General features: G+C 39.5%; 1 protein-coding gene and 1 non-coding gene across 2 annotated transcripts; both read right to left on the reverse strand.

The window, feature by feature from the left end:
* Positions 1-4,101: 4,101 nt before the first annotated feature.
* On the reverse strand, positions 4,102-4,257 carry LOC126609427 (5.8S ribosomal RNA). Its single transcript, XR_007618148.1, has one exon. It is a non-coding gene; the product is annotated as a 5.8S ribosomal RNA (ribosomal RNA).
* A 3,936-nt stretch (positions 4,258-8,193) lies between these two features.
* Positions 8,194-9,924, reverse strand: LOC126608981 (deoxypodophyllotoxin synthase-like). The gene is made up of 3 exons (XM_050277002.1): positions 9,551-9,924; positions 9,112-9,433; positions 8,194-8,657 (listed from the first exon to the last, which is right to left on the reverse strand). The coding sequence occupies exons 1-3, from the start codon at positions 9,907-9,909 to the stop codon at positions 8,412-8,414; spliced, it is 927 nt and encodes a 308-aa protein (XP_050132959.1). The 5' UTR covers positions 9,910-9,924; the 3' UTR covers positions 8,194-8,411.
* Between the last annotated feature and the right edge of the window lie 4,742 nt (positions 9,925-14,666).

The raw sequence follows: 14,666 nt of genomic DNA on the forward strand, positions 1-14,666 counted from the left end.
ACACTTTCTGTTGTACTAAAGACCCCTCCGATTTTGTGCATCAACAGAGTACTTGTTAATAATTCGTTGCAGGAAATAAGTAGGATTGGTTATGGTAAGTCGAACACTCTAGTGTTTAACTCGATTGAATTACAACTTGTTTTCTTGGCTACTATTTTTTTACATTGTTATCACACATTCTTGTTTTCATTTTTTTTTTTTTTTACTTTTAGTATCAACTCTCAAAACCATCATTATTTATCAATCTTTGTTAAATTTTACTACGTTGCAATTGGATTTAAGTTAGTTGTTTAGAATTAGATTAATTTATGTGGGATGATATTAAGTGCTTGCTTTCTATACTATCGAACAATTCGTGCACTGGTAAGGCTCCCTACCAATGAAGCATAGGGTTTCTCGATTATGCTTTGTTTTCATTGAATCCAGATGTTGTTGCCTTCTCATATTGTCTAGATGGTACATGCAAACCATGTTTTCTTCACCTTCTTTGATAAAACCATGGTTGTTGCAGATAAATTTCCTAATCCAAGGCTTCATTAAGGAAAGCAGTCTTGACATCCATCTGGTGTAATTCAATCTCACGAAAGTACACTAAATAATCATCAAATATAACAAACCTTTTGATTTTTGATGTCATGACTCTTCTTTCACTCATCATTGTTGGTGTTGCAAGATTGTCAACAACATGAGATGATGTTTGATTTGTTACTGACTCCATCATTGATTCATTTAAGTCTCCAATCTGAAATTCAATTAAGAGCTGTAGACTTTCGGTAGCATCATGACTTTGGTCTAAATGTTCCATCACTTGCTGGTGGCTTAAATTCTCTCCATCTTCAATAAACTTTACCCTGTTTGTCTCGAAATAAGGTTTAGAGCATAAAACTTATACCATTTTTACTTGTTAGGAAAGCCTATAAAGTGACAAGTAAATGATTCAAGCTTAGCTTTCTACTTTTCATTAGGTTAAACATTCTAGCTTCTACTTGGCATCGCCACACATGTAAATGATTCAAGGTTAGCTTTCTACTTGTCCAAAGTCCAAATGTAATCTTGTAAATTGATTTACTAGGGACACGATTTAAAATGTAGTTAGCCATTTTCAAAGTTTCACCCCACAAAAAATGAGGAAGCTTTGGACATGCCATCATGCTTCTCACCATATCTTTCAGTGTCCTATTCCACCTCTCAGTCACTCTATTTTGTTGTGGAGTTCCTAAAGTGGTATACTGTGCTTGACCATCGATATAAGCCTTTGGGGGCCGAGGCCCTATTGCAAGTCGGCAATCGGGCAGCACGCATTGCTTCTAGCCCGAATTCTAACTTAGAGGCGTTCAGTCATAATCCAGCGCAGGGTAGCTTCACGCCACTAGCTTTTCAACCAAGCACGATGACCAATTGTGTAAATCAACGGTTCCTCTCGTACTAGGTTGAATGACTAATGCAACACTGTCATCAGTATGGTAAAACTAACCTATCTCACGACGGTCTAAACCCAGCTCACATTCCCTATTGGTGGGTGAACAATCTAACACTTGGTGAATTCTGATTCACAATGATAGGAAAAGCCGATAGCGAAGGATAAAAAAGCAACGTCGCTATGAACGCTTGGTTGCCACAAGCCAGTTACCTATGTGGTAACTTTTCTAACACCTATAGCTTCAAATTCTGAAGGTTTACAGGATCGATAGGCCACGCTTTCATGATTCGTATTCGTACTAGAAATCAGAATCAAATGATCTTTTACCTTTTTAATCCATTCATGCGCATCACTAATTAGATGATAAGGCATTTGGCTACCTTAAGAAAGTCATAGTTACTCCCACCATTTACTCGCATTTGGTTGAATTTCTTCACTTTGACATTTAGAGCACTGGGTAGAAATCACATTGCGTTAGCATCCAAAGGGACTATTGCAATGCTTTGTTTTAATTAAACAGTCGGATTCCCTTTGTTCATACCAGTTCTGAGCTGAATGTTCACTGCCTGGGGAAAGTCCTTGAAGGAACCATTCCTAGTCTTTCCTCCGGCTGGAATGCGGAGACCCACTATCGCCGTGTGAGTAGCTCGAGTAGTCTGCCGACAGCTGAAAAATTCTAGGCTAGGACCTTCGTGCCCATTCCTTAGAGCCAATCTTTTTCCCGAAGTTACAGATCCATTTTGCCAACTTCCCTTGCCTACATTATTCAATCGACCAGAGACTGTTCATCTTGGATACTTGATCCGGATTTCCAAGGGCCACCAGAGGTGCACCGAACACCACACGATGTGCGGTGCTCTTCCAACCGTTGGACCCTACCTCCAGCTAAGCTGTTTCCAAGGTGGGCAAGTTGTTAAATAGAAAAGATAACAACCGCCACGTCCCAATTTAGAAATTTTAACTCGATTCTCTTTCAAAGTTCGCGCGAGGCGCTATTAGACGGGCTTCCCCGGTCTCTTAGGATCGACTAACCCATGTGCAAGTGCCATTCACATGGAACCTTTCCCTTCTTCGTCCTTCAAAGTTCTCATTTGAATATTTGCTACTATCATCAAGATTTACACCCACAACAACTCCGCTCGGGCTCGCGCCCTAGGTTTTGCAGCAACCGCCACTCCCTCCTACTCATTGGGGCCTGGCACTTGCCTCGACGGTCGGGTATAGGTCACGCTCTTCAGCGCCATCATTTTTGGGGCAAGTTGAATCAGCAGGTGAGTTGTTACACACTCCTTAGCGGATTTCAACTTCCATGACTACTGTTTGTGGGTTCTAGGTTAGCGCGCAGTTGGGCACCGTAACCCGGATTTTGGTTCATCCGGCATTGCCAGTTTTACTTACCAACACCTTTTAAAGCTCTCGATTCTATGGTGTAACTCAACAAAGCAACCACACCATCCTACCTATTTAAAGTTTGAGAATAGGTCGAGGGCATTGCGCCCCCAATGCTTCTAATCCTTGGCTTTACTCGATATAACTTGTTCATGAGCTCTAGCTATCTTGAAGGAAACTTTGGAAGGAACCAACTAGTAGACGGTTCGATTAGTCTTTCGCCCATATACCCAAGTCAGACAAACGATTTGCACGTCAGTATCGTTGCAAGCCTCCACCAGAGTTCCCTTTAGTTTCGCTCCGCTCAGGCATAGTTCACCATATTTCGGGTCCCAACAGGCATACTTACACTCGAACCCTTCTCAGAAGATTAAGGTCGATCGGTGGTGCAACCCTCAAATGGATCCTGACAGTTAGCTTCCTTGTACCTTACGGGTTTAATCACCCATTAACTCACACACATATCAGACTCCTTAGTCTGTGTTTCAAGACAGGTTGAATGGGGAACTCGCTGGCAGGCGCCAAAAGCCTACAGTTGCCGAAGCACCCCGAGAAGGCCCACGCTGCCCACCACGATCGCGATGATGGTGTCTCTACGGTCCACACCCCGAGCTGATCAGAGGATCGGCTTGTGACCGTTCCACATTCGACCGGAGCGCATCGCCAGCCACCATCTGCTTCCTTCCTGACAATTTCAAGCACTCTTTGACTATCTTTTCAAAGTTGTTTTCATCTTTCCCTCATGGTACTTGTTTACTATCGATCTCTCAACAGTATTTAGCCTTGGACATAATTTACTGCCCGATTGGGGCTGCATTCCCAAACAACCCGACTTACCGACATCACTTCATCGTGCGACAAGGTACAAGCACAATGGGGCTTTCACCCTTTCTGACGCCACCTTTTAATGGACTTGGGCTCGGTCCATCGCTAAGGATGCTTCTCCAGACTATAATTTGAGCTGGGCTATTCCCGGTTCACTCGTCGTTACTAAGGGAATCCTTGCAAGTTTCTTTTCCTCCACTTATTGACATGCTTAAATCCAGTGGGCAACCTCGCTTAACCTGGGGTAGCGTTGAAAGCTCTGTCAAAGTAGAGCAACGAGTGTCATGAGCCGCTCAAAGCGAGGTGAAAGTGCACAACAGGCAATCGAGGATTGACAACAACCGATTGTTGTGGTGTTCGTCGTCGAGGACCTGTATTTGTGCCAACCGTGCGGCGTGACTCAATGAAGGCCATTATCCAACCCCTAATGCTCCCAAGGGAGGTGCGGGGGGAGGGGCAACGGCGTGTGACATCCAAGTAGGCATGCCCTTTGCCTAATGGCTTCGGGTGCAACTTGCATTAAAAAACTCGATGGTTCACGGGATTTTGCAATTCACACCAAGTATCGCATTTCACTATGTTTTTCATCGATGTGAGAGCCAAGATATCCGTTGTCTAGAGTCGTTTTGACATATTGAAGATGACAACGTACCTACGCGCGCACCGTTTCCTGGGCGGCTGAAGCGTGCTATTTCGTTCAAGTTCCTTGGCTAGCTCGAGACCAAGATAGCTAGTTTCGAGCCATTTTCAGCCAAACCAAGGCAATTTACCCATTGAGAAAGGTACCATTCTCTTCATCTCATCGAGAAGTATGATTTGTTTTTTGAATCACTCGATTTTGTTGAGTATTAAAGAAGTTATGAACGTTTAAAGTTTGCCCAGTTTGTGGCGAGTTTTCCAGTTTTCCTGCAGACCGGTCACCTTTCAAGCCATTTTCCGGCCATCTCCGACAACCATTGGGCTTCCAAATAGGTATAATCTTGTGTAGATAAGGTGGGAACAACCCATGTCAGCTCTTGCCGTTCTTCTAGAACGGTCTTTTCTCCCCCTAACGTCGGGAAGACTGTCTCATCAAAATGACAATCAACAAAATGAGATGTAAACATATCACCAGTTAAAGGTTCCAAATATCTGATGACAGATGGTGAATCAAAACCCATATAAATTCCCAGTCTGCGCTGAGGTCCCATTTTAGTTCGTTGTGCCGGTGCAATAGGCACATAAACAGCACAACCAAAAACTCGTAAATGTGAAATATTTGGCTAATGTCCAAACATGAGTTGTATTGATGAGTATTAGTGGTTGGCTATGGGTCTCAGTCGAACCAATGATACTGCATGTAAGATGGCATGTCCCCATACATAGACTGGCAATTTCATTTTCATGAGCAGAGTGCGAGCTATTAATTGAAGGCGCTTGATAAATGCCTCTGCTAAACCATTTTGGGTATGGACATGAGGAACAGGATGTTCAACATCAATGCCCAGTGCCATGTAGTAATCATCAAAGGTTTGAGACATAAATTCACCAACGTTATCAAGTCGAATGGACTTAATGGGATGATCTGGGAACTGTGCTCGCAACTTAATTATCTGAGCAAGAAGTCTTGCAAAAGCTACATTTCGAGTAGACAATAGGCAAACATGTGACCATCGGGTAGATGCATCAACCAAAACCATAAAATATCGAAATGGTCCACAAGGTGGTTGAATAGGTCCACAAATATCCCCTTGAATTCTTTGCAAAAAAGATGGGGATTCATCATCAACCTTTAGTTGTGATGCTCTAATTACCAACTTCCCTTGGGAATAAGCTTTGCAAGGGTTATCATTTGAGACATCAATGTGTCTGCTCAATAATGGATGTCCATTAGAGTTGGTAATGATTCTACGCATCATGGTAGATCCTGAATGACCTAGATGATCATGCCAAAGCATGTAAACCTTTGAATCAATGAACTTCTGGTTCATGACAGTATATGCCTCAACTGTCTTTATGTATGTATAATACAATCCACTCGATAAACCATGCAACTTCTCCAATATACGCTTCTGGGTATCATTGGAGGTAATGCATAAATATTCCACATTTTCTACACTTTTCGTTTCAATGTGGTATCCATTTAGACGTATGTCTTTAAAACTCAACAAATTTCGAATAGATCGAGTAGCATATAATGCATTCTTTATGGACAATATTGTTCCATTTGGTAACATAATCTGGGCTTTTCCTGAGCCTTCAATTACATCTGATTGCCCTGATATTGTTGTTACCTTTACTTTTGCAAGTACAAAATTCGAGAAATACTTTCGATCTCGAAGTATTGAATGCGTGGTTGCGCTGTCTGCAAGACAAAAGTCTCCGCCATTGCTCTTGTTTTGAGAATAACCATAATTTTTATCCATGTTCTCTGAGTAAAGAAAAAACAGTTTATTCATATTGGAATACTACTTTTATTGAATTGAAAATGCGAGCATTAAACCACAAGTAAAAAATAAAAAATAAAAAAATAAATAAGAGTACATTAAACATAAATAATTCAATCAGACCCATAAACTTCATTCCCTCTTTCATTAATAAAGTTTGTAGCATCCAGGTGGGTTGTGTTTAACTGTCCTGATAAATTGGTCACTGGATCAGGTGTTTCCATTGGTTGAGCTTGGTCGAAGAAATTGATCTCAACACCCTTCTCCTTGAAGGAGGCTTGATACATATCCACCAGATGCTTTGGGGTGCGACAAGTACGCGCCCAATGTCCGTTGCCACCACACCTATGGCAAACTCATTCAGGATTTCTATGAGTGTTCATATGAGCTTTTCCTTTCTGGCGATTTGCATTTTTAAAGCTCGGGCCTGGATTATGCCTTGGAACCTGGTTGTGAAATTGGACACCATGGTTCTTACCTTTCCCATTCCATCGGTCTTGCTTGTGGCCACGTCCTCGTTTGTAATTATTACCACGGGAGGATATGGTATTCCATTCAGGGGAAGCAACATTCACTTCTGGGAACGGTGCTAATCCAGTAGGTCGGGAATTATGGTTTTTCATTAGGAGCTCATTGTTCTGTTCAGTTACCAGGAGCACAGATATCAACTGGTTGTATTCAGTGAAGCCTCACGCTCTATACTGCTGCTGCAGGAGCACGTTAGAAGCATGAAATATGCTGAAAGTCTTTTCCAGTAACATTTCCTCAGTAATAGTATCCCCACAGAGCTTCATCTGAGAGGTAATTCTAAACAACGCAGAATTGTACTCAGCCACTGACTTGAAATCCTGGATCCTTAGGTGAGTTTATTCATAGCGATCTCTTGAAAGAATCACCGTTGTCTGGTGATTGTATCTGTCTCTCAAGGCCTTCCAAAGGGATAACGAATCTTTAACCATTAAGTACTCTCACTCTTTAGTGCCTCATCAAGATGGCAACGAATAAAAATCATGGCCTTCGCCAGATCTTGAGAGGATGAGCTGCTCTCTTCCCTGATGGTATCTCCAAGATTCGCTGCTTCCGGATGGATCTTGATATCCAGTACCCAGGTAAGGTAATTTTTCCCAGTAATGTCTAGGGCAGCAAAATTAAGTTTTGCCAAGTTTGCCAATTTCTTTTCTGAAAGAAAAATGAGGTGTGTAAGAACTTGCAATAATATGTGTTCTGGAGGAATATATTGTTAGAACTTCTGGTTCTAACAAATTTTGATCTTCAGGCCAAAATGATTAGTACTCGAAACTTCAGGCTCGAGATTTTCATGATTAATGAGAAGGGCGATTATACCACACCATTTTCATCGAAACAAGGATGGACGATTTTTCACACCACTTTAAACAGCAGGAAAATTTAAATATTCACAGCAGGGTGGACGATTATACCGCACCACTTAAAAATTGCGATAAAATTTAAATATACAATGTAAGGTGGACGAATATACCACACCAGGGTGGACGATTATATTGCACCACCTAAAATTGCGATAAAATTTAAATATACAGAGCAGGGTGGACAATTATACCGGACCACCTAAAATTGCAATAAAATTTAAATATGCAGAGAAGAGTGGGTGATTATTCCACACCACCTAAAATTACAATAAAATTAAATATCAGGTAAATTTAAATATGCAGGATAGGGTGGGCGATTATACCGCTCTATATAAAATTTGTACTAAAATTAGATCTGCAGTCCAAGATAGGCGATGATATCGCACCGTCTTGGATTGCATAAATAAACACTGAGTTAATAGTTAAGAGTTACACCAAACAAGAAATCAAAGATATAAGTAACTATTAGATTAAGAACTAGAAGTAAACATGGTGCAAGCAGTTCTTCGCGTGGGTATATCTAGCAATTGAGGCAGAGGAAGAAGAATAACAGTAAAAACCTTAGAGGAAACTTTTTTTTTTTCTTTCGATGAAGGGAAAATGGGAAAAGATTAGAGAATCGTGATGATAACGTGTTATAAATAGGCAAAAGTTAGAGAAATAACCTTTGCTAAGAGCAAGGACGAAGTGGTGCAAAATATCACACTGTTTAAATTTTACTACCACCACAAAAGTATTGCAGGTATTAGAAAATTAGGGATACTGAGAGTATTATATTTTTTTCTTTTCTCTTCTTGATATTCACCAACTTTGAAATCGAAGTGCTCTATTTATAGAGCCACTTCAATGGAAACTTACAAAAGGATTATTATTTAGCATATGAGTATTTACTATACACATGTGGGCAAACTTACCCACTATTTACAACAAGAGGGATTGACTTGGAGTCTCGGACCCGACAGATCAAACGCCACAATATGTCTTGATGGAAAAGTTAGGTCCAAGTGTGGGGTAATTCTCCATGAAATATTGAACATATTCTAACAGATGCAATGGCTTATACTTTAGGGGGTGGTCCTTGTCTACAAGCTCATTGGGTACGCATGTTTCCCCTTCTTTGTATGAAAATAGAGCTAACGAGTGTCTTACACCATTCTCCCTTAAGGTGACTCGATGTTTACAAGCTTGAATTCTGTCGTTGCTCCAAACCTAGGTCAACCAAAACCACAAACACGCCTGTTAAGATTTAGCACATGTTGGAATACAAATTATACAATGATATCAATCGCAAGTGTTTTTTTTTTTTTTTTAACGAATATCAATTTGTAAGTTGAGCATGAGTCTCTTAATATTTTTTTCCTGCCAAAGTGGGGAGTTGAGACTGGGTTCCAATAGACCAAATAATCATAGGCTTCGTTATTCAATTCTAAAACTTTAATTTATTACCGTTATTTAGTACTACGGTCTAGCGGTATTCCTCTTCACTTGTAAGTGAAAAGTTTTAGGTTCAATTCTCGTCAAAGGCAAATTTGAACCACATTATTGCTAGCACATTGTGAGGCTAAGTATATCCTCTTTCCCTTAATATCGTTTGTTCAAAAAAAAAAAAATTTAATTTATTACCAAACTCGTGACATGTATATCACATAATTTTGTGCCATACCTTAAATCCATCACCAGCTATAAAGATTAAGGATGAAGGCGCAGGATCAAAAGAAATCCACTCATCGTTCTTTGACTTTATTTCCAGACCTTTGACATGATTTTGACAGAGTACGGTGCTAAAGCCCTTGTCTGTATGGCCGGGCATTCCCACATCAATTCCACTTTTCTCAGGTTCATTGTATTTATTAAATTTGCAGGAGTAAATAACTGATCGAATGTGATCATCATGGTACTTCTCTACGCCATAGTTTTCAAACACCATTCTTGTCACAGCATGATCTACCTTTTCCATCATTTTTGCATACAAATCAGCACCCTGACTGCCCAACAAAGAACAAATTATAACAGTGTAAATGTGTAAAAATTAAAAAGAAAAAAATAACATTTTGACGATCTTCTTGGGATCTTTATGATGGATTTCGGTTGAGATTTTATACCAGAATTGATCGTTTCCATTGGGCCAAAAGTGATGCGTAAACTTTTTAGTTTCTTCAGGGTTTGTAGGATAACCAATCGCCAAGCTTTCATTAGCCGCGTTCAAAGATATGTAGCCCATGGGGAAAGGCCTTTCATAAGTAATTTGCAGCTTGGTTTCGGTTGGGAAATCAAACAACTCATCCAACGTACCAAAGAAGGGACTGTGAATCTCAGACGGAATTAGGTCGGGTAGTTTTGCCACGAAACAACCAAGCTCTTCAAGTGCATGACAAATGTCTTTGCGTAATGAGAGCCAAGAACTGGTCCCTGGCTTGAAGCAGTCTTTATCGGAGAAATCTACCACTGTAAGTTTGGCCATTGTTTGAAGAGGTTTTGAGGGGTCTATGGTTAAGCTCCAGAGATGTATATACCTAGCCAACAAAAATGATACTTATAGAACAGCAGGTTATGTACTCTCCTTCACTGTCATATTTCTTTAATGTCTATCTGATGTGGGCGGGTTGTTCTTTATATTTATCATAATAATCTCCTCTCCAACTTGTTAAAAAGAAATGGATTCATGACAAGCAGTGAAAGTGACCTTTGTCCTCTATTATTTATTATTACTATTTTTTTGCATTAATCATTCGATTTCTTTTATAGGTAAATGTGGTAATGAAAGAACAGGTGAAGCAGATAAGAAACAATTAAATATAGGGTTAAACTCTGTTTACTACTCTCATGTTTCATGGTTTTCAACATTTAATACGTCAAGTTTTTTTCATCCCAGAGTTATACCTAAAGTGTAAATTTTGGGACAGTCTCATACATCTGTTAGTCAAACTCTTAATTCTCCCGTTAAGTGATGATGTGGCACCAGGTGGACAATGACTGGGCACCATGTGTCATTAAAAAATATTAAAATAATTAATTAAATAAAAGTTAAAAATAAAAAAAATAAAACCATCCCTCCCCCCAACCCAGAAGAAGAATAAGAAGAAGAAGAGAGAAAAAAAAAAAACCGAATCTACAACCCAAAGGAAGAAGGAGGAAGAAGGAAAAGAAGAAGAAAAAAATAAGAAGAAAAACCTAATCTGCAACCCAGAAGGAGAAGAAGGAGGAAGAAGGAGAAAAAGAAGAAGAAGGAAAAAAAAAAAAAAAAAACCAAACTGCAACCCAGAAGAAGAAGGGGAAGGAGAAGAAGGAGGAAGAAGGAGAAGAAAAAAAAATTGAATCTGCAACCCAGAAGGAGAAGAAGGAGGAAGAATGAGAAGAAGAAGAAAAAAAAAAAAACCGAATATGCAACCCAAAAGAAGGAGGAAGAACGAGAAGAAGAAAAATCGAATCTGCAACCCAGAAGAAGAAGGAGACGGAGAAGAAGAAGAAGAAAAAAAAAACCGAATCTGCAACCCAGAAGAAGAACCTTCTGGGTACGCGTTCGCAGGGCCGGGGAGGGGGGGGGACGACCTAGGTTTGGATTGCTATTTTTTTTTCTTCTTCCTTCTCCTCCTCCTCATCCTCCTTCTTCTTCTTCTTCTTCTTCTGGGTTGCAGATTTGATTTTTTTTTTTCTTTTTTTTCTTCTTCCTCCTTTTTCTTAATCTGGGTTGCAGATTCGGTTTTTTTTTTCTTCTTCTTCTTCTTCTTCTTCTTCTGGGTTGCATTTTTTTTTTTTTTTTTCCTTCTTCTTCTTTTTTTCTTTTCCTTCTTCTTCTTCTTCTTCTTCTTCTAGGTTGCAGATTTGTGACTCTATGATGAAAAAAACTTGATGTACTAAATGTTGAAAACCATGAAACATGAAAGTAGTAAACAAAGTTTAACCCTTAAATATAATAATTTCTCGTAACTTAGAGACTTAGTGGACAAAGCTTGGCTGCTGAAAAAATCAGCAGTAGCTCCTGCTGTTAGCAAATTACAGGTGGACACGTGTCCAAGTAATTGATTTTATAATTACGACTTGGACACATGCCCACCCGTGATTCGCTAGCAGCAGGAGCTGCTGCTGATTTTTTAGCAACCAAGCTTCGTTCGACTTAGTATCTACGTCCCAATTTTTGTGCTTTCCTTTATATTATAAACAGGAGGTAGAGTTGAATTGTTGTAATTTAGTGATATACGTCTCTACCAGTCACATTTGTTGTGGGATAGAGATTACATCATTACAAATTGTTTAGTGAAACCTGACAAAATAGGCATGTTTTGGGTTTACGTAGGATCGTAAGAGAGACTCTTTTATGTTACTGTTGACCTTTAAAATTACCAAACTTATGTGGAAAAAATTAGGGTCTAATTGTTATATTAAATCACATAGAAAATTAAGAAATAATTCATGCAATTATATATCAAATTAATGCATGCACATGAGTATCTAATGTTAAATGAACATGAGATAGTGGATTAGAAAAACCTGAAAATATGGTCGATGCAAGTGTTGGATACTTTGTTTTTAAAATAAGTTTACGACCCACTACAATGTTCATGGTTGATCATCGCTTGTCTCCCAAGATACAACGACCATGTCCTTATAATAATAGCACTACAAATCACAAGACTCCAATGAACTACGATTGTATTGAAAACTTTCTCACATAGACTCAATGTAGGCTCTCTAATTTTTAGTGCACATGTATGATAAAAAGTTGTTAAGTAATTATAGGGGGCTTTCCTATTTGTAGAATTTGATATACCTGTATTGAAAGCATGTGACCATTCATGAAGAGTCAAAAATTGCAATTCTTTATTTGAATAAACACATCTTTCCACCAAAAGGTATCACTTCTAATTTCCATTCAATTAATAAATTCAATATAATAATAATAATAATAATAATAATTAATTTCCAAGAACTTACGTGGCGCATAGACCAGTAACTAAGAGCTAACTATGTCCTTTTTGTGATTGATGAAGGCATGTCAACTCGCCATCAAGGTCAATCGGGTGAGTAAGATGAATATAGTGGTGGACCGAGCGACTATGGTCGAGGAAGAAATACTGTCGGCCTAGGGTTCTTAGAACCTGAACACAAGGTTGCAAATCTCGCTGCAATTTAGGATCTTCTGCACCTGGTTCGGTGCTTCAATTGTATTTATGAGAATATAAGTGCGTCGAATCAGTATCAGGTTGTAAGGCCAAAAATACTCAAAGGAAATTAGCGTCCTTATGGTGAAAGTTGTTCGGCCAGATGAATACCAAACTCTAAATTTACTTGGGAGTAATCAATCATAGAACGCCTTACTCCGCTAGGAGATTGATGAAGTGACTTCTTTCAGGAAGAGAATAAGAAACTTTTGCTCGACTAAGACTTGTATAGGAAACCAACAAGGATAGGAAAGTGTTGTTTAACCAAAATGATTACATGCCAACTGGGAAGAGGTTAGTGAGCAGTTACTATTTTTCTTAGGGTGTGAAAGGGGTTCGCGTAGAGCGTTAGTTTGAGTGTTGAGTTGAAGATCCCTTTCTCGTTGCGAAACCTCTTTTATTTATAGGTGTTGGGGCCCAAAAATGACACTTAGAAGCCCAATCATGTCTCAAGGCCAAATAGTTGTGGAAGCGCCACAAGCCAAGCTTAAATCCGAACATAAAGTACAAAATGGAGAATATGCCAATTTACGATCATGTCACGTCAATAAAATAATAGTTTATTAGACGCCAAGCCCATGCAAATCATGCATATCCACCATGCCAAGCCATATTATGATATTAATACATTAATATTATAATACGAGTCACGCCAAATATGCGACACACTTAAATGACCTCAGCCACGTAACAGGCTTGAGAGATAATAGCTTTATCTTTCCCATTTCCCTTACAAACCAACTAGAAAACTTCGGAACCAACCAAAACCCAAAACTGAGCTAACCAAATCAGAACAAATCACATGTTTACCTAGAGCCGCACGCCTCTTGTTTGTGCAGAAAATAATTTTTCTTTTCCAAGTTCACATAGGAAAAAAAATGAGAGAAAGCAAGAAGGAGCGTCAACAAAGATATGTCGTGTTGTGGGAATTGATCCAAGAAAGGCACTGTGGGACTTGGTCTCAGAAAGGAGAAATTTTGGGTAGTGTGCTCAAACAGCCTTCACATGGCTCGTAGTTATAGCCAAGGAATTATGAAGGGAAGACTTAACTAATTTGGAAACGGAGAAAAGACCAAGAGATTCCTCAACTGGAGCTTAGAAGGCTTCTTGCTACTATAAATACAAGCCATTAGTACGCTGTAAAAAAGGAAAGACACAACCGCGTGGGGGGAAGAAGAATGACAAGTGCAAGAATGCACCATATAGAGCAAGAACATAAAGGAGATTACCACAAACTTAGACTTGGCAGAGCAAGAATGCGAGAAGGATATCACCAGCATCGCGGCCTACCAGCAGTAGCTTATCTCCAGCAATAATATGAGGGCGAAAATTCAGCAGTTCCAACCCAGAGATTTGGTCATCAGAAAAGTCTTCACCATCGCCTCACGGGAAGGCTTCAAAAAGATGGATTCGATCTGAGAAGAGCTGTACAAGATTAGCTAAGTAGGTGGAAAGGGCAGCTACACCCTCCCACTATGAACAACAAAAAGATCGAGAAACAGTGGAATGCCTACAACCTGCGGAATGACTATGTATGAGTTCCCATCTTTCATTAAACCCCGTTCAAGCCAAATAAGTTTGAAGACTTAAGCAGCTCAACAAACAAGACCTCGCAGACAATGATTATCCCAGTTTCTACATTCCGCAAAGTTGATAGATATCTTTATTTTCAATGAAGATTTAAGAAGTCATTCTTAAAATTGGCCATGATAGTCTCTTTCAAGTCCTAGCTACTGAAAGAGAAGCTAAGTGCAGAACCTCTGCCCATGAAGATTCACATAATTGCACGTTTTTGCTATGACTAGTTAGCAATCTTCGTGTCCATATAAAACTCTATCCGCGGCCAACATGCTACGCAGTCTACAAGTGCAAAACAGACCTTTGGGTTACTACACATTGCCGAGTGTAAAATAGCCCATTGGATACCTACACACTGATTCCAAAAATGTTGTAAGGCTGCACAACCCACGAAATTGGTTACGTAAAGTGCAATGTATTCCTTGAATCATTACCCACGAAATTCCATACGACTGCACATTTATGACGTGATTGGTTAGCG

This window comes from Malus sylvestris, chromosome 16 (genome assembly GCF_916048215.2).
Source record: "Malus sylvestris chromosome 16, drMalSylv7.2, whole genome shotgun sequence".
Lineage (NCBI taxonomy): Eukaryota > Viridiplantae > Streptophyta > Magnoliopsida > Rosales > Rosaceae > Malus > Malus sylvestris.